The sequence below is a fragment of the Urocampus carinirostris genome, chromosome 11, assembly GCF_059441175.1.
Source record: "Urocampus carinirostris isolate Australia breed hairy pipefish chromosome 11, RoL_Ucar_1.0, whole genome shotgun sequence".
NCBI classification, from domain to species: Eukaryota; Metazoa; Chordata; class Actinopteri; order Syngnathiformes; family Syngnathidae; genus Urocampus; species Urocampus carinirostris.
Genome location: NC_142359.1, coordinates 30,731,623 through 30,751,933, shown reverse-complemented (window position 1 = coordinate 30,751,933; position 20,311 = coordinate 30,731,623). Strand labels below are relative to the sequence as shown.

At 37.3% G+C, this 20,311-nt stretch overlaps 1 protein-coding gene across 3 annotated transcripts in view; it reads left to right on the top strand.

Annotated features, from left to right (window-relative positions):
- Nucleotides 1-16,103, top strand: part of tfec (transcription factor EC) — a 31,479-nt gene extending 15,376 nt beyond the window's left edge. For 2 of the 3 annotated variants that reach the window (XM_088347463.1, XM_088347460.1), the window contains exons 2-8: nt 5,931-6,155; nt 6,623-6,724; nt 8,900-8,945; nt 10,723-10,779; nt 10,861-10,936; nt 13,441-13,588; nt 14,441-16,103. In XM_088347463.1, the coding sequence (XP_088203589.1) occupies nt 5,931-6,155; nt 6,623-6,724; nt 8,900-8,945; nt 10,723-10,779; nt 10,861-10,936; nt 13,441-13,588; nt 14,441-14,869 (1,083 nt within the window). In that variant the 3' untranslated portion in view covers nt 14,870-16,103. Of the gene's footprint in view, nt 1-5,494; nt 5,715-5,930; nt 6,156-6,622; nt 6,725-8,899; nt 8,946-10,722; nt 10,780-10,860; nt 10,937-13,440; nt 13,589-14,440 lie in introns of those variants that run through there. The other variant, XM_088347462.1, reaches the window with a different exon arrangement.
- The last annotated feature ends 4,208 nt before the right edge of the window (nt 16,104-20,311 follow it).

The following is a 20,311-nucleotide window of genomic DNA, read 5'->3' as shown; positions in this document are numbered from 1 at the left end:
TGTATTAGTTTCTGATTGCATTTTTTTCAATATTTTATCGCATTGGGCAAATTAAACCCATTCCACAAAGTTTATATCGGACTTCTGTGATCTGGAATTGGTTTAAAGCTCCCCAAATGATGTTCCGAGCTTTGCCTTTGGTGGCTGTAAGGATCTTGTCTGATTGCCTTGTCATTTTGAATATATGCCGATGTTGCTGTGACCATTGGAAAAAAAAAAGAAGAAAACTTCACACTTATTTTAAAAATACATACAATCGCGCAGTCTTTGCGAATAACATGAAATTCTGAACTGAATGATGAGACAAAAAGGCATTGAGGGAGTTATTTCAGCGAATAGCATTCCGGCATTTTCATGATACCATGATGCAAACCAACAAGAGACCAGCAATTTATATGACTTTGAGCTGTTATTCGCCTTATGTACAAACACCGCAGTTAGAATTTGAAAGTTTATGCCACATGAAATAAGTTGTTGTTGATTTTGTAAACAGTAGTATGGAAAAGGCCATAAAGAGGGTCCGAACATCTTATTACTTACTGTAAAGCAAAAACATCGTGCGTCAAGTTACATTTATTTGTATAGTCCTTAACCACAAAGTGTCTAAAAGGGTTGCACAGACTACAATTACAACATCCCCTGATCTGAAACCTACATGAGGGCAAGGAAATACCCAAAAAAAACTTCATTAAAAGAAAAAATAAGAAACCTTGAGAAATGATCACACATCCTTCCAGGATGACCAGGCTACAATAAATGTTGCAAGGGCATGAACAGTCAATACACAGTCAGCATCAATACTGTAATAAAGATACCGGAAGTAATAACTGAAAAGAGACTAAAGGAGAAAGATGAGATAAAACAAATGTTATGACAAATAGGCAAATACAGAGACCATTCGCTACTTCGTGATTCAGTTTTTGCTGGTTCACTCATTCACGGTAAAAAGAGATTTAATCAAAAAACAACACAGATGCTTCTCGCACCACTGAGGAACTTTTCGGGTAGTCAAGATTCAAGCCGATTGCTCGGTCATTGGCAAGCACCTCTTGATTTGGCCAATTTGTATAATAGCGTCTTTCATACTGTACTGAGACAGTACACCTGCTCTGCGTTATGGCTACATCTCACTTAAAAGGTTTGTGTTCTGCTCCTTTTGTCACGCCACCTTAATAATTCATATGATTCTCTCACTCTCTCTCTCTCTCTCTCTCTCTCTCTCTCTCTCTCTCTCTCTCTCTCTCTCTCTCTCTCTCTCTCCCTCGTTCACTCTCAGTTGGCTAGGCTTTTAATCAAGGCGTGTGTCCCCCAAAACTTGACTATTTCAACATTGACTAATTTAAAAAACAACTGGGTTTCAAGTTGGCAAGTCCGCTTGAATGAAGGCGACACTACTTCACAGATTTTCACTTTTTGTCGTTTATCCCTGCCCAAAAAAACTGCTAAAACTAACTGCATCAGAACAATAGAGCAATGACAAAGAGGTGACATTCCCCAATCATGTCTCGTCCTTGTCTACAAGTAGTTCGCCACACTGTCCAGTCTTTCATAAGCAGCTGCATTTTTCTGAAGTGAAAGAAGAACTTGAGCAAGACTGAAAGTTTGTTGCAACAACTTTTAAGGACAACCCAAATAGCTCATCTGTGGACCCGTAAGAGAGTTTTTGCTCAATTAGTATGGAGGACCGATACTGCCATATGTAGGAATAGATGAATGAATAAATACCTACGAAGATGTGCCTTTTAAATAAATGAACACATTAACAATCAATTATCTGAATAAATAAATAAAGTTAATGTATTCACATAACTATGCATTTTGTTAATTATTTTTTCCATGTTTTTATTTTAGTATTTGTATTTTAATTTATTTTGAAGTGCGTTTTCTCATGTAACAAAATTTTTTTCAAACAAGGAAGCAGCCCAGTTGCCTGAAATTGTCACCTGTGGGTTGATGAGTGATGACCAAATCGGATATCGGTGAAAAGTTTGGCCGATTTCACCTGCCCCTTCATTTGAATAACATTTTGTTCTGGCAAAATACATGACGAAATACACAACAAAATACATAATATAATAAACTACAAAATACACAACAAAATAAATGAATGAATACGTGCAAAATACATGACAAATAGATGACAAAATAAATGACTAAACACATGTCAAAATACATGATAACATATAAAAAAATACACAACAAAACAAGTAACAAAATAAAAAAAAAAAGAATAATCAAAAAATAAATGACATCATACACAAATAATGCGCTACAAAATACATAAGAATATACCTAACAAAATACACACCAAAAACATGACAACCCCCCCCAAAAATACACCACAAAATACACAAGAAAACAAATGACATAATACACGACAAAGTACACAACAAAATACATGGCAAATAACACAACACAGTACATGAAAAAAAAATCACAATAAAATACACCAAAAATACTCAGCAAAATAAATACAAAAATGCATAAATATATAAATACATCGGATTTATGCCATGACATAATACACAACAGAATACATGAGAAAATACACGACAGACTGACAAAATACACTTCGAAATACACAAAATAAATTCCGAAATGCATATATGTAAATATGTACATATGTTGCTTTTTATGTGATATATTTAGGTATTATGTAATCTTTTTATTTGTTTTTATACATTACATCTTTGTGATTAAGGGCTATACACATGAATACGACTTGACTTGCAGGTATTTATCTTTGAATACATTCTACATATGGCATGATCGTTTCTCCATAGATGGGAAAGCGAGCCAGTCGACACAAACACCGTCTCCATTGAGACTGCAGGTGCTTGCGGAGCTCAGCATCCCAACAAGACACACTCAAGTGTCTCAAACCAAACTATCTCACACTGGAGGTTGGATTGATTGCATTCTTCTCCATTTTCGTCCTTGTGTGTTTGCTAGTGTGCAGATAATCCTGTGGCATGTCCTCTTCACACTTGCACAAACGCGCCATTGTGGAGCTCAGCTTCGGTGACTCAAGCGGCGTAACTTCTCCCCATCTAATCAGATTCCTTTAAGTGGATAACAAGCGCGTCTCCGTCATTTACAGTAGCCAAAACGGCAAAGTGAAACCAGAACATTCAGCTCACGCACCAGAAACCGTGCTTGTGTTACACGTCTGGCTCCGTGGTTGCAAAAAATAAATACATGTATTGACTAACAAGTGGTGTCTTGTTGAGGGAGATATGTGTTCTCAGTGACGATGCACAAGATGTGTTTTGTGGCGAGGATGCCTCAGGAGGTCTTAAGTTTGTTTGTTGAGTCCAATAACATTGGCTGGTTTTGCGGCAAGTATGGTATCGATACCGATACCAAAAAACTTATTCCGTGGTGCCAGCAATCACAACAGCATGTTTTACTATTAAAAAGAAGAACAGATAGGCAAATAATTTCATTCAAATTAAGAGAATATATATATATATATATATATATATATATATATATATATATATATATATATATATATATATATATATACATATATGCATATATACACTGAATACACTGAATAATACAATTGCAAATAAATATGTATGTCAAAAAACATGGTGAGAATTTATGAAACAACCTTGATTATCAAATACAAAAACCAGAATATTTTATACACTTTTACACACTTTTAAAAAAAATAAGTCAAGTAAAGTCATGCTTATTCGTATAGCCCTTAATCACAAAGAGTCTCAAAGCGCTGCACAGACCACAGACTATTGCAAACTACAAAGCATTATTAAAACATTCCCTGATCTAAAACCTACAAGAGGGCAAGGAAAGATACAAAAACCACAGCATGAGGAAAATGAAGAAACTTTGAGAAGGGACTGCACATGAGGTAATCCCTTTCTAGTATGACCAGGCTGCAATGGATGTTGCGTTAACAAACAATAAAGTATAAAAATAAAATGTAAAATTTAAGTATAACATAAAAAAAAATCAAATCAAAAGAATGAACAGGTTCCAATGGATGTAGCATTAAGAAATAATACAAAGATATTGTCCACATGAAATATACTTTAGGTCATTCATAAGATATAGAATATAATTGTGTTTTAAGCCTAGATTTAAATAGTTCCACTGAGGTTGCAGATCGAATACCAGGGGGAAGAGCATTCCACAGCACCGGGGCCGAAAGGAGAACGCTCTCCAACCTTCGATCTCTTCTTGGCTCTTGGGATCACTAGTAGACCAGCATTTCCAGAGCAAAGGCTCCGGACCGGAATATAGGGGGAAATTCATTTTGAGAGACATGAGGGAGCAAGTCCATGCATGATTTTGTATAAAACCAACAATCTTAATTTCACATCTTAAGCCGGCAGAGAGTGGATGCCGTTTGGCTAAAATCTGGGTAATGTGATCAAACCTACTTGTGTTAGTTAAAAGCCTCGCTGCAGCATTTTCTACCAGCTGCAGGTCTTGATTTTGGTCTTGAGTAGCACAAAACCATGTTTACTTTTGGATTATGTTTTTCCATTGTCTAATAAAGCACTAGATAAATGTTATGCATTATTATTACAGTTATCTTTTTGAAAATCAATCTACCATAATATAAAAATGTCCACACCACGTGACTAGATACTTTTTTCTTATGTTTTTCGATTCACTGTAAAAAAAAAATGTTTTCCAACTTCTGGTTCCAAACAGTTTGATAATAATTCAAACATAAATTTATGAATGGGATTAGTTAAAACTGGGGAAACTCCAGTTACTACAAGAAAACCTATGTTTTCTATTCTCTGCTCGTCATTGTACACAAATGAGCTTTTTGTGGCCTTCGCAAAAAAATATTATCACCAGGGGCTCACATCCTGAAGATGTTGATCAATGTGACAGAGAGCAAACATTTCATTCGTCTAAAATATCATATTGGCGCTCCCCCAGTCAAAGGTCAGGCGACAACACAACGATTCTCATAATTGATTCGCCGGCTTCCGTCAAGAACAATTACTCTCTTTCAGACCAAGAAGTTCAAGCAAGTTCATATAATGTACTCCACCCTCCCCCAGCCAACCATTTTCTTTTGACTGAGATACTAAATACATCAATGTAACATTTTGATACTAGTAATCCTGTCAAAATCGTTTACAGTCCTAAGCTAATAAAGGCAGAAACCACAACGAGCTACATTGTCAGCACAACAAAAACGCATGACGTAATTTGGGCGAAGGTTCTGGAAATAGTCCTTAAGAACCCAAAATTTGATCGACGAATGAAGAAGAGAATGAGAAATTCCATTTAAAAATGGCTTTAGTTGAGTTATTTAAAAGCTCTTGGAGAACAAGGGTCATTTGTGTTGCTGCAACCCCTGGAGCAAGCAGAAGAGGACCCCGGGAGCTGAGCGTGGATTGGCTGCTTAGACAGAAAGGGGCAGGGCCAGTGAATTAGTGATAGACGGTAAAGGCAGACGTCCTGCAGTGATCAAACCCTGGCTGACCTGACAGCCGGCCTTTTGAAGTGGTTGTCCTGCTAGGCCAGACGAAGGAGCTTTGGGCCTAATTGTTTCACTAAGGGCCCTTTAAAAAGAGGATCCAGAAGATCGATTGGGATCTCCTTAACTTGCCGCTGCGAGCAAGGGAACCGGCTCAAAAGATTTTGGCTTTTGGCTGAGAATGCCACACTTATCCGACTGCGGCTTCTACACCATGCGGGATGCGACGAGAGCTTCAAACGTAAGAACTTTGCTCGGTAGATGACACGCTGGTTTTGAACTTTAGATCTGGTTTTAGGATCGCAGACTATTTTTCAGCTGTTAGACCGCAAAAGATAAATGACAAAGCCATTACTCACGAACGAGTTCAGCATCTTGAGTGAGATCATTTTTTCGCAACACCTGCCAGAAAGAGTCCGCAAACTCCCAACTTGTGTGTCGCTGCCCCCATCTGCAGGTGCAGAGCCAACTGGAGAGCGCCAAATTCCATCTCCACCAGAGCCAGCAAGTAAAGCAGTACCTAACGCTTGGCTCCAAGTTGGCCTCGGTGGCGCAGGCCCACACCACATCCCATCCTCATCAGCCGTTACCTGCCGCACCTGTCATGAGGAACGGACACCATCTCAACGACGGCCCCGACAGCCCCGTCACCCTGATGACCTTGGCCGACCACGACAGCGAGGTGAAACCAAAAGCTGGTCTTTTCTTTGTGTGCTGACGGTGAGGAAGTGAAAATTGCGGTATAGGGAAAAGGGAGAAAAGCAACTGTCCGGGGGACGGTCACAGTGACTCATTTTGCCATCATCGCTATTAAAAGTGATTCTTTCCGGTATTGTCTTTAGTGATTACATTTGGGCCGTCCTCCCACATTCTTTTTTGGAGATAAGATGCTTGTGTTGTTTGTTTGAGGCAGCAATCTGACAAACACTGCACAGGAAGTAGTTCTTTGCAAGGTGCTCATTAATAACTTCAAACTTTGTCATCTCTGATGAGAAAAGGAAGTGTGATAACGGTGGTTTTGCTAACAAAAAATAGCTAGGTTGAGACTTATCAAATAAGTCCTCTGAGGGAAGTCCCTCCCCGCAGAGATGGACTTTCGGGTTTCTGTATTTTGTCCTTGATCCACTCAAACGACTTTCTTTCTTTTAGTTCCCGATGGATGAGGTGATTGACGACCTAATCAATTTAGAGTCAGGCTTCAAAGATGGAGGCCTGGATTGCATGGAATCCAACATCCTGATGCAAAACAACGTATGTATCGTCCCTTTTTCTCCCGGTTCTTGAATTCCACACATTTATTTTGCTTGCATTGTAGTGAAATTTCATTTGTCGCGGGGATAACGTTCCATAGGTAATAGATGACATCTTTGCGGTAGAAGCCTTTATTTTTATTAACTTTTTTGGTGCAGAACATTTTGTCGACATTATGGGTTTTGGAGTAACTTTAAATGGCAAGAGAATCTGCGCTTAAATTACTTCAATTTGGCAAGCTGTTTTACGTTCGGTTCACACTTCACGGATCCTGAACCACCTGGGTCGTAGAGGCACCACTTATTTTTGCGTGTCTTGGGCAAGTACTTCCTGGTGGCGCCCATCTCCCTCTCCAGGCCAGTTTTTTGTATATTTATATATCCAACTGCCATGTGTAGTTATTGACGCACAGGTAGAGAGGAAGTGGAGAGAATACTTAGCCAATTAAAACGTCAAACACGATGCTTGATGCAAATCGATGAAGGAGCAAAACTGTGGAAAGGCCTCACTGTACTAATTACCGTTTTTTTTGTAAACATGGAAAGAAATGTTGGAGATTTAAAGTGGCAGCTTGGAAAGAAATGCAGTGTGGGTGAGAAGGCAGGGGAGGGGCGCTATCTTTGAGGTTAGCTTAAGTCACAGATGAGTCAAAGTTCATCAGGGCTTAGCAACAGTTCTCACATCACTCAACTCAGTTTGATGATCCCAAAAAGGCCAGGAGATGAGTACTGAGCTAGACACAATCCAACCAATCTTTATGACAAAGAAAGTATCATACAAACTGATAAAGCCAAATACAGCTTAAGCCAAAAGATAGAGCGACTGAGGAACTTCAAGTCGAGGGGGGGGTGTGGCGGAGATAAGTGCCAGTTATTCAGCTTTAGAGAAATACATTTCTATTTTCCCGGATTGTTCAGGATAGACACCGCACCTAAATACGTCACCTTGACCCGTTTTGTCTGACTTTGTTCTAGAAACGCATTCATGAGTGCTTGTCTTGTCAGTCGTCACGAATTACTGCAATCTCTTTGATAAGCAATCCTCCAGCTCCTCCTCATCTGCTCTTCTTCTCCCATTCAGACAGATAATGAGAGACGAAAAACCCGCTTCTGTTTTCTTTCTTCCCAGGCCACAAGTGTCCTCGTTCACGTGTAGGGTTTTGCCATCTACATCACAAATGCAAATGTGAATAGAATTGTCCTTTTTTGCCATTGCTAACAACGTAGTATATATTGTTTACAATGACATTAAAAGTTGTACTCCAAAAAACATAGAAAAGAAAAATGTTAAAAAAAATAATCTTATATTGGCAATATTTACAAGGTAGTGCTTGAAGACTGGCCCAAGTTTTAGTTGTATCAAAAACTGGGGAATGAACATGGTGGAATGACATTTAGCAGCAACATAGTGCTAAAATAAGAATAAATATCTATACATATGCTAGGTATTTCTCACAATTTTGGCTGCTTGTCAAGGGTGTCAATGGAGAATTAACTATCTCTGAGCCTGTTGGTCTTTGATTTAAGGGACCAGGAGCATCTGCCACAGGGCAGCAGGTTAAAGAAAGAGAAATCGAGCCCTTAATAATGTTGTCAGCAATGGCTTCTACAGTTGGCAGAGAGCATATGAAATTTTGGGCTGCGTTGATAACCCTCTTGACATTAAAGTTTCTATTATGTTATCACAATGTACTTCGGTGTGAGGTGTCACTCGGTTAATTGAACCATGGAAATGTATTCTAAACTAACAGAAAGCAGCCAATGATCTTCTGAAGTGTGTTGATGAGCATCTGTAAGGTTCTCCAGTCTGCTGCTGGGTATCCAGGGCTGTCGTACACTTGTATTCCTGGACTAAAATAATTCACATCTGTGGGAAATCAGTTTTGCTCCAGATTCAGCCGCTTGACCATGCTTGGTCTTTTGGTGTAACTTGCACTCGTTTGACAACAGAGACCAACTCTGTGTAAGGGTGGAAGGGTTTTGAAAATGAGGCAAAAGCTAAGGTCAAAGGACAGGGAGTCTAAAAAGTGGTTATTTTAACAAATGCTCAAGGGGCTTGTCCAAGTTACTTAGACTTATCATTAATTTGTTTTGTGTGCCTTGGTTCTGCAATGCGAGTTTGCAGTCTTTCTGTTTTTCGTTCAAATAATATTTTTCTCATCTTTCTTGCCAACAGGTTTCCCTCAGTGGTAGCATGCTGGACGTGTATGGGGGTGAACAAGGTATGAACCCTCCTAGTGGTGGACTGATTCCCACATCTAACCCCACAAAGCTCACGGTTAAAAGGGAATACACAGGTATTAACTCATACTATAGCATTAGCTCATTTTGATAGCGATTTGAAAACTAGGTCTAGTCGTCGCCACAGACTTTCAAGAAACTCAGAATTGGGATATGCTTGATTGCGTACTTGATGGTGCATGAGGCTGCCAAATTATAGATTTCTACGTATTTCATGATTAGAGATGAAATTTACGTCAAAATTAAAATACATAAGTTGCGAAGGATTAATTTTTTGCAGCTTGTTTACTTTTACGTTCCGAAGTACAGAAAGCTAGTTTTCTGCCAAAAAACAATGCTAGATACTTTCTGATGAAGAAGAAAATAATAATTCTGCCGCTTAGAAGATGATTATTTTCGTCTTCAACATTAAGGATGAAGCTGAGTTTACAGGTTACCCGTTATGTTGGCTTTCGACAAAACAAACAAGCTAATGCTAAATGTTTTATAGTTTTCCTTTTAGATGCTTAACCTTTTACCTTCAAGAATATGTATTTTACACACCTTATTAATGTTTGCAACTCCCTTTATTAAGCAACAATAAACCTTACAAATACAACCTATTTACTCACAGCAAGACAGTTGTGGAATACCGAGAGAATTTTAGCAATCTATGATGACGTTGTTGTCTGCTACAAAAAAAATGTATCTGCTATTAAGATTGGTCAAACAAATTTTTCATAAAAAACAAAACAAAAAAGGGGCATACATAATTTGAACTAATCCAAAAGCATATTATTTAAAGGAAAATGTAAAAGTTGACAGGTATGACATGATGTAGCCCTTAAATGGAAACCCATGAATTGGTCCAACCAGGAAGGCGATCTCGCTACTGACTTTATTTAATCTCACCGTATAGAATGTATGTGAGCGAGGAATAATCGCAAAATATAATTACCATTTAGTTATTTTTTGTAAGAGAAAGGATTATAAATGGCTTTTAAAAAAAATATATTTGTCATTTTTTATTAAATGGTGGAAAAAGGTCCGGGCATCTCTAAGCGGAAAGGTGGATTGCAACGTAGATGGATTCCAACGTAAATAGAGGCAATGATGAGCTTGATTTTTCAGAATATCGTTTTGGTGGGATGAATTTATTGATCAAATTCCCTCTGGTTTAAGTAAACAAGCAAACAAACAAGTTAGTAAACAAACAACCAAACGAGTATACAAACAAACAAATAGACAGACAAACTGACAAACACACGCTTAGGCCCTAGGAAATGCTTTTTTAAAATGCTACATCAAGTAAAGAGGCCCCATTACTGCAACCAATAGTACGTAGCGACCGTTCTCAGCGGGGATGGACAATGTCCACCTACACACACACCAAATTTTTGGTGATTGAATCAACAGAGACAAATTGGCAAATCCAATTTCAACTCCCTAATGATGTAATTTGGAAGAATGTGGACACAAATATAAATGCGGTGGCATTTTCTTGCCCTCCTCCAAGACCGCGTAGGAAATGCGCTTAATTATCGGGTGCGCCTCTCCAAAAAGTTTGAGCCACAATGAGCTGCAGTAGGAGATAGACTGGGCTCTCTTTCATTCTCCGCGTTGTGTGAGAGGTCGAACTCACCACCGAGTGGAAACGGCGCAATTCAGGCCCATTTGGGCTCTGAGCAGCCTCAGTATCTCACTTGACTGAAGCCTTTTTGTCCGTGCCCGACTGCGCTGCCAATCAATTACCTAAATCGTTTGTCTGTGTCTCCACAGAACACGACACGCGAGTCATGGCCAAAGAGAGACAGAAAAAGGACAACCACAATTTAAGTGAGAGTCCGACCGACTCGTTTTGACCTCCAACTGGCAACTTGTACTATAATAACTTGTTTTTTTTTTGCTGATTTTCAGTCGAAAGAAGGCGAAGGTACAACATCAACTACAGGATTAAGGAGCTGGGGACGCTAATACCAAAGTCCAATGACCCGTAAGCATGCAAATACCATATAGAAATTGGGATTTACCTCACAATACATCTTAAAAATGATATTGTTGCTGCAGAGTTATAAAACATATGTAACTTTGAAGCATTTACGGTCGTATTCTCGCAATTCAACTTGCATTGGTAAACAAAATCAAAGTATGTTATCGTTGTTATGTATGTAAAACACACTTTAACAATGCCACCATGATCTGAGAATTTTATGTTAATAGTTAATTGTACATCAAAACACTTCAATAGTAGCTTATCATCACTGTCAGTAAAAGTATACTGTCGCTGTTATGTATAAACCAAAACAGGTTTTTTGAAATGCATCGACACTCATATGTAACAATAAAACCCTGATTGTGGAACTTAACGCTACTATTTAAGTCAAAATATGATTATAGCATTTTGTCAGTTTCTGATTAACAAACAAAAACAAAATGTCTCCCCAATGTTTCTATGTTGGCACGTTAGTGATGCACCGTACTTCTATAAAAACTTCTGTAAAAGTATATCGTCGCTGTTATGCATTAGAGAAAACACATTTTTGAAATGTATCTACGTACGTACTCTAGCAATGCAACCCAGATTAGGGATTTTTACGTTAAAATGAAATATTACGCCAACATGCTAGTATAAAAGTATATTGTTGCTGTTCACTAAAAAGAAAAACAAACATATTTCCAAAACATTTCTGCTTTTGTACTGTAGTGAAGCAACCCTAATTTGTAATTTGAACGTTAAAACACAGATTTTCGGCAAAATACTTCTCTGAAAGTATATTGTCGCAGTTATGTATGAAGAAAACATATTTTTGAAATGTATCTACGTCCGTACTCTAGCAATGTAACCCGAGTATGGGATTTTAATATCGAAATTGAAATTTATGTCAAAATGCTTCTACAAAAGTAAAGCTCTGCTGTCATGTATTAAAAAAACATCGATGAAACGTGTCTATGTCCATACTCTAGCAATGCAACCCAGATTTAGAACTTTGAAATTTGAGTTCGTGATGCAACTTGAATTTGGGAATTGATGTTGAAATCAAAATGCTTGTCAAGCTTAATCTGTACAAGTATATTGCTGCCGTGATGGATGAAAAAAAAACAACAAAACATATTGACAACTAAAGTGGACTATAATCTAAATGCCATTGACAAAGTCAAAGGTTTATTTTACCCTTCGGGCTAGAAATAACTTTATTTACACTTAAGGTATTTTGACCATGGAATGTCCCAGCCTTTTTTTAATTTCCAATATTTTTTTGACTTTCCACCACTCAAAATGCTCAGGGGCAGCTTAGCTTCGTGTGCTTTTTATTTTATTTTTCTTTGACGATAATTCAGCAAAACCATCAAGAATACATAATATTTAAGACCTCCCAAGAGTTAAATTCAATGCTATTCACAAACTGTCAAGTGGATTTTATTTTAAGCGCTTCGGCGATGATAGTTTTAGGGATTATTTATATTAAGATATTTTCTGTTTCTCCAACAAAATAAGACAAATTACCCTTAAAAAAATACTTTTTTTCATTATTTTAGGTATAATGTTTTATTCAACCATTTAGAAAAAATGAATGCCACAAATGCATACCTGTCAACCTCCACGGCTCCATGCCCGTACAAACTACAAAATAATCGTACACCATATATTTTTTTTCTCGGAATGATGCATGATGGGAAATCCCCAGGCGGCAGACGCATGCAATTTACAAATTTGCATTTTTCCGTACAGATTTCCTTGTACGTCGTACTCGTCTTTAAATGCAGAAAAAACGTACTTTGTACGGCAAAACTGTACAGGTTGACAGGTATGCAAATGGGGTAAGATTTTGTTTATTTTGCAGGGTAATAGCACACTTATATAACCATCAAGTTTGTGTGGATCGTGAGAAAATGGTAACAAGAAGAGTACCTATATCCTGGCTTTGCAAACTGATTCGTACCAAATCGAATCAAATCATAGTCCCTCCAAACCGAAACGAATCAGTCCTCTTTACCATTGACCCGTCCTTGAATGTTCTCACACATCACAAGTAAAAGAATTGCCTTTTTGGTGAGCACCTTTTGTACCAAAGCTGTTGATAAATTTACAGTGTTCGTCCGATTACTGAGCTATTGATTGTGCAGTCAGAAGTAAAGTTGACAAGAAATTGAGTGGAATACGAAATGAATCAAAAGCTGCACTTCGACTTAAACCCACTTTCCTTTTTGAGTATCTCAGCACAGATAATTTAGGAGCTTTTCATCCAACTTGGGTCTCCAAATCTCTTTTCAGTTCCTAATTCAGTACCGGGGTTTCTTTTAGGCACCAAGAATGGACTTTTTACATCGCTCCTTAATTATTCCATTAAACCCCCCCTTTAAGAATCACACCTAAGGTCTGAAGATGAATAATTGCTAGGTGTAAATCATCATTTCTCATAAAAGAGAGGGAGAAAAAATACATAGTGGCGAACTTTTTCGCTTATCAAGAGGAATTGTACTTTTGTGTGTGCGCAGTGACATGCGCTGGAACAAAGGCACCATCCTGAAGGCCTCGGTGGAGTACATCAGGTGGCTGCAAAAGGAGCAGCAGCATGCCCGAGAGCTGGAGAACCGCCAGAAGAAGCTGGAGCAGGCCAACCGGAGGTTGATACTCAGGATTCAGGTACTGCACATGGGAAAACAATGGTTTCATTTGGATCCACCGTAATTTATCATTTATCGTGTTCAATAGGTATCAGAACTGTCCACGCTATGCAAAAATTCGCATTTTTAACCTGCGCTCTGTTGGCCCCTGCTTGCAACAATTTTTGATCGTGGCCACATGGGTGTTGCTCATTTTAGGAGGAAAGAATGGAAAAAAAAGAGCGGCCACGCATTACACAAATTCACACTCTAGCCCCACATACTGCAATAGACTGGGGATAACGGATTGTGGCCAAAAACAGTGCAGTTCGTTTTAGGCGGGCCACCTAGGCACAATTCAGAGGCCCGGGACAAAATAATGCGCTCTGCTGGGTCCTGCTCTCAATTATAGTTGACCAGGAAAAATGGATCACGGCCGAAAAAGTGCCGCTCATTTTGGGAAGCCTGCAATGCTTTGCTTCAGCAGCAAGAACAAAAAAAAAAAGACGCTCTTCCAGCCTTTGCTATCAGCAGTAGTTGATAATCATATATTTTAACAATTTTATAAACATATATTTGTTTGAAAAAAAAACTCAGCGAGAGAGAAGTCTGAACCGACCCAAATGTAATCATTGACATTTGAGGCCCAAACCGGGACAAAATTTGGGTCGGGCTCGGACTTGGGTTTTCAATATAACTCCCCAGTGTTGCGTAATTGTAATTTTTCTAACAAAATATTTTGTTGTTGTTGTTGACTTAGCTTCAAAATGGTTGGAGACCCCTGATCCACCACATTTTAATGTCAAAAGGATGGACCGTATGCTGTTTTCTACCATTGTCTCCTGTAATAAACTAGGAACCTTTGATGATAATGGTTTTTGTCTTCCCGCAGGAACTCGAGATCCAGGCCCGGGCTCACGGCCTTCCCAACATGGCTCCTTCATTGAGCGTGGCAGCGGACCTCAACTCGCACCTTCTCAAACAGCAGCAGCAGCAGCCGTCCCCCCAAGCCCCGCAGCCCCTACTCTACCAGGAGGACCCCAACGCCGACTACCTGCAGCGGCTGGCCGGCCCACCTCCCGTGCCGGTGCAGGAACACGGCGACGGCTGCGGCGGCTTCTCCGACCCACTCTCCCATTTCACCGAGATCTTCGGGGCCACGCTGAAGGGCGAGCAGCGATTGGACGACATCCTGATGGAGCAAGCGCTGTCCCCGTTCGGTGCCGATCCTTTACTGTCGTCCGGGTCGCCGAGGGCCACCTCAAAAGGCAGCAGCAGCCGCCGCAGCAGTTTCAGCTCGGCGGAGGGAGACGCTCTATAATGCCTCACATGGACTTTGAGCTTTAAACAACAGTAAATGGACCTTCCAGGCCTTTCTAGCAGTGTTGGGCGCGTTACTAAAAAAAGGTAGTTAGTTATAGTTGCCACTTACTTAATTAAAAAGTAATTGTGTCACCCCTCAGATTACTGACATCCAAAAGTAGCGCGTTACTCTGAAACTTACTATCTAGTTTCAAATTACCCTATATACTCGCATTTAAGCCGATCCCCTAAAACTGCCTAAAAACAGCCACATGATAAAAGAAATAGAAGAAAATGTGTACACCAACCTGTGGAGGAAGCTAACCCCTTCATATTATTTTGCTTGTGCAATCTTGAGAGGTTTCAAACAAACACTTCCGAGACACTCTACTGTATACCCATTTTGTCTCTGGGCTTCAAACAACTTGAGGATTTTCTTCTCCGTTACTGGGTAATGCCATATTGCTTTAACCAGTGTTGGGTGTGTTACTGAAAAAAGTAATTAGTTACAGTTACCAGTTACTTCATCTAAATAGTAATTACGTTACCCACAGGTTACTGACGCCCAAAAGTAGAGCGTTACTCCGAAAGTATCTGTCTAGTCACATAAAATTGCATATACTTACATTAAAGCTGACCCCCTAAAATTGCCTAAAAATAGCCCCATAATAAAATAAATAGAAGAAAACATGTACACCAACCTGTGGAGGTAGTGAACTCTTCATCTTTCTTAGCTTACAAACATACACTCTGCCGAGACACTGTTTATTCATTTTGTCTCTGGGCTTTAGACCATTAAACATTTCCCTCTCCATTTCTGGATAATATCATGATGCCTTACTTGGTGTTTGGTGCATGAATGAAAAAAATAATTAGTTACAGTTAGTAGTTATCTCATTTAAAGAGTACTTGGAGTGCCCCATCAGATTACTGATACCCAAAAATCGCACGTTGCTCTGAAAGTAACTAAATTACCATATACCGGTACTCACATTAAAGCCAACCCCTAACACTGCTTGAAAATAGCCACATTATAAAAAAAGTAAAGAAAATATGTAAACTTTACAGTGTACACCAACCTGTGAAAGTGGTGAACCCTGAATATTTATTGGCCTGTGCATCCTGAGAACTTGCAAACACAGCCGAAACACTCAATATTAATCTTGTCTTTTGTCTTCAAACGACTCATACATTTCCTTCTCTCTTTCTAGGTGATGTCAAAGACGTTTTCAATTTAAAATAAAAAAAATAAATATGTATATACACACATATATATATATATATATATATATATATATATATATATATATATATATATATATATATATATATATATATATATATATATATATATATATATATATTCCCATAGCCACGCCCCTTCCCACACACTGCCTACTGGTGATACACAACGAATTATGCGCGTATAAAATGCCCCTCCTGATTTTGGTATTTTACCTGTTTTATAGATGTAAAGACGGCTTGGATCCGAGTATATACGATAGGGATAATATCAGTAGGGATAAATTACGTGCTCTCGTACTCTGTGCTTGAGACGCGTAACTGTATTCTATTGTATTTTGTGGGTAGCTATAAACCTGCCCATACTTTTCAGTATTGTGTCCTGCATTCTGTTTCTTGTGAACTGAGGCTTGTATGTTGGCTGTCAAAAAACAAAAGACGTTGTGATTCATGATTTACTTTTAAAAAGTAGCGGAGTAACGCACCATGTTGTTAAGTTACAAAATGTTTTTAATAACACCTTACTGAAAAAAGTAATCGCGTTCCAGGAACGCGCTACAAAGGAACGCGTTACTCCCAACATGGCTTTCCAGCCTCTCTGGAAACAGAGACGGACTCATACAAAAAAGGGAGAAACTGTGATTTTTTATTTTTATTTTTACAACGATGTACACTGAATTGTTCTACCTAGAACTGCTGATTTTCCAACGTGCCTTATTCAGTCTTCACTGTCGTGCCTAACACTGTGGTGCAGCCTTTACTGTTTTTTTAATATTTATACAAATTTAGTCTTTGTAATCATATAAATATATCCACACTATGTATTATCTAACGTTCGACTTTTTATATTAGTAGTAGGGGTGAGGAAGACAATAATAAACCCCTTTTTTTTGATACATGTGACTTTTTGTTAATATGTCTGACAAACTGTCTTACTTAAAAACAAACAAAAAAGTGTCCAGTTGAATGAGAAGTTTGATGGTTATAGCAAAACAACATTTAAAAAAAAATAATTATGTTTTTTCTAAATCCCTTTAAAATGTACTTTTAACGCACTTTTTAATTTGTCTTTCAAACATTTTCATTGTTAGGTTTGGTTTTATTTTTTAAAATATTTTGAATATACGTTTATCATTTAATTCATTCATTTTCCCCTCAAACGTTTTTTTAATTTGCTTTTTTATTTCTTATTTTTTAAGACAGTGTAATGTTTTAAGGTTTTTTAAGTATTCCCTTTTAATACTTTTTGAATATATATTTATAAATGTTTTTTTGAAATTTGTATTTACTAAATCATTGAACAGTTTTTTAAAATTTGCTTTTTGTTTCTTTTTTTTCCAAGAATGTGGGTGTAATCTTGACTCTCGCCACCTCCCAATTAGGGGAGATGTAGCTCTGGAATATACATACATGCAATAAGTTATTTTTTAAAATATTTTTTAATTTATTTTTTCATAATTTTTTATCAAACTTGTTTTTTATACATGTTTTCTTTTCTTATTCTTATTTTATTTCTCATTATTTTAATCAAACTATTTGTTCTACTTTTGGAATAATTTATATTTCTTTACATTTTATTTGTATATTTATTTATTTTAATACTATTTTTTTCCATATTTTAATATATCTTTATTTCATATTTTTATGACTGTTAATTTCCAACACATTTGAATTTTGTTAGATTTTTCAAATTTATATTTCTTGTGTATTTATTTATTTATTACTTTAGATTTTATAGTGAACAGTTCATAAAATATTTTATTGAAAGAAACAAACATAAAACAAGCTCATGTCATTCTGATGAGTGCTGCATAATGTTCAAGATCATAGAGAGAAGTCCGAACACGTTTCTGATTTTATTTCCGTTTTTTTCTCGTTTTAAGATATTTCAACCTTTTCTTTAGAAAAAAAGAAAATAAATATGATAAACATGAGCAAAATTGTCTAATCTAGTAGATGGTAGATCATTTTGCTCATTTTAAAAAATATTGTCGACCACTTTTAGGGATAAAACAATCTACACTGAACTATATAAAATCATACATATTTTTCCTTGTTTTAAGTAATTATTTTACAAAAAAAAGTTAAAATAGCTTAAAACTACAAAATCACAACTTAAATGAGCAATTTTGGGGGGTAAAATGTATTTTTTTTGCAGTGCCACAAAGTCTGGAAAATATGCCGAGTTGATTTCAATGATTCCCGTTTTTTTGCATGTTGACGTGTTCGACCGCAGATGTCGTTTTTCATCAGAAAGCTGCAGGAGATCGCGTTTGTGGAAAGAAAATTGAGCTGAACAAACAAACACATTCACTATTGACTCATGTTTTCCACAGTACACTTTGTTTTTTTCCCCTCCCACATTCCCAAACGGTTAATATTACGATGAGGAAAAAGGGAGGTACAAAAATAACTACATTACCGAGACATTAAAAAGAAATCAACAACAGAGCATAAAATGTAATAGAAAACAATGAATCCAACAAATAAAACCACATTTAAAAACATATAAATGGGATTATCAAATACCAGTAGTCAACAAAAAATATAGAAATACATAACCCTAAGGAAAAATCAGCAAACAGAAAAACAAAAAACAAACAACAACCAAACTATAAGAACAAACAAAACAACAACAACAATAACAACAACAATGGAAATTCAACCCAAAGGAAGTCTACTTTGGGCAGCAAGGCGGGGCAGTGGTTAGCGCGTGCGCGGCACGGTTCTAAGGTCATGACTCCTGTGTGGAGTTTGCATGTTCCCCTATGCTTGCGTGGGTTTCGTCCAGGCACTCCGGTTTCCTCCCACATTCCAAAAACATGCATGTTAGATTAATTGGCCGGTCCAAATTGTCCCTAAGTGTGAATGCTGCGAGCGAATTGTCTGTCACTGTGTGCCCTGCGACTGGCTGGCAACCGGTTCAGGGTGTCCCCTGCCCACTACCCGAAGACAGCTGGGATCGGCTCCAGCACCCCCGCGACCCTGCTGAGGATAATGGATGGAAGGATGGAGGTCTGCTTCTTTCTTAGTATGAATAAATAATTGAATGCATGAATGAATGAATGAAAGAATAAATGACGTTATTTGGGCACAGCACAAAAATAAATAAAACAGCTACTCATTAATAAAAGAAACAAAGAAAAAAAAACAGCTGAACAATACAATAATGTTATACATAAACATGTGCCCAAAGGCAGTAGACTGGAGCCGGTCCTTTTAAGTGCCGAAGCCCAGACTACATATTTTCAAAATTATCTTTATTCAAGATATACTAGATGATACTACGTTTTTTCATTTATATTTTTATATAATTAGAAAAAAAGATAATATATGTGAAAATATGTGAACAATTGTAATCTAAAATTAGCCAGAAAGTGGCAGCAGTGCATCGTACAAAGCACAATCGAACCAATTTGACAACAATAATGCCCATATTTTACATTATTTTTCTTTTAAACCTTCTTAAACGATCAATACACACCTACAGGAATTCAGAATAACTTAAGAAAAATAAAAATAATTTAGGGGAAAGTATAAAAAATAGTCAGCATCTGTAGAAAAAAATACTGTCCCGTATCTAAACCTTTCTATTAAAAAACGATTTAAATGGAAAAATCGTCATCTTAAAATTTTCTTCTCCCTCCAATATGGCTTGTATATAAATATCCCTAATATTTGAGATACGTTGTTTTCAGAACTATACCAATACTCTTGAATAGTTTTCAATACCAGACAAAAAAACGCCACGGTTAATACATCAAACCACACAAAATAAACAAGTCAGTATTTTATCCCTATTATTTGTAGTTCCTAATCATACAACTTAAAGGAAATACGACATATATTACAAAATCATTAAACACAGTGAAAATTCCAGTGGGGATCAAAATAATGAAAATACATCTTCAATTAATATGGCGTTTGCAGTTTACAACGCTGTGTTCTTTCTCATTTCCAGATTATTTTTGTGTTTGTTTAATTGGCGATATTAACAAGGAGTCTATCATTTAGGATTGATTTATGGGAAATTTTAAACACCGTACACAAATAAAAATGCAGTAATCCTTTAACCGCTAGATGACGCTGTACCTTCACAAATTGAATCACTTTTTTATCGAACGTGTTTGAATATCCTGACATATTCACGATATATTGCGTTAAATTCGAAATCATAATATCATTCCCAATGATTCCTAAACAATACCTTGAATAAAAT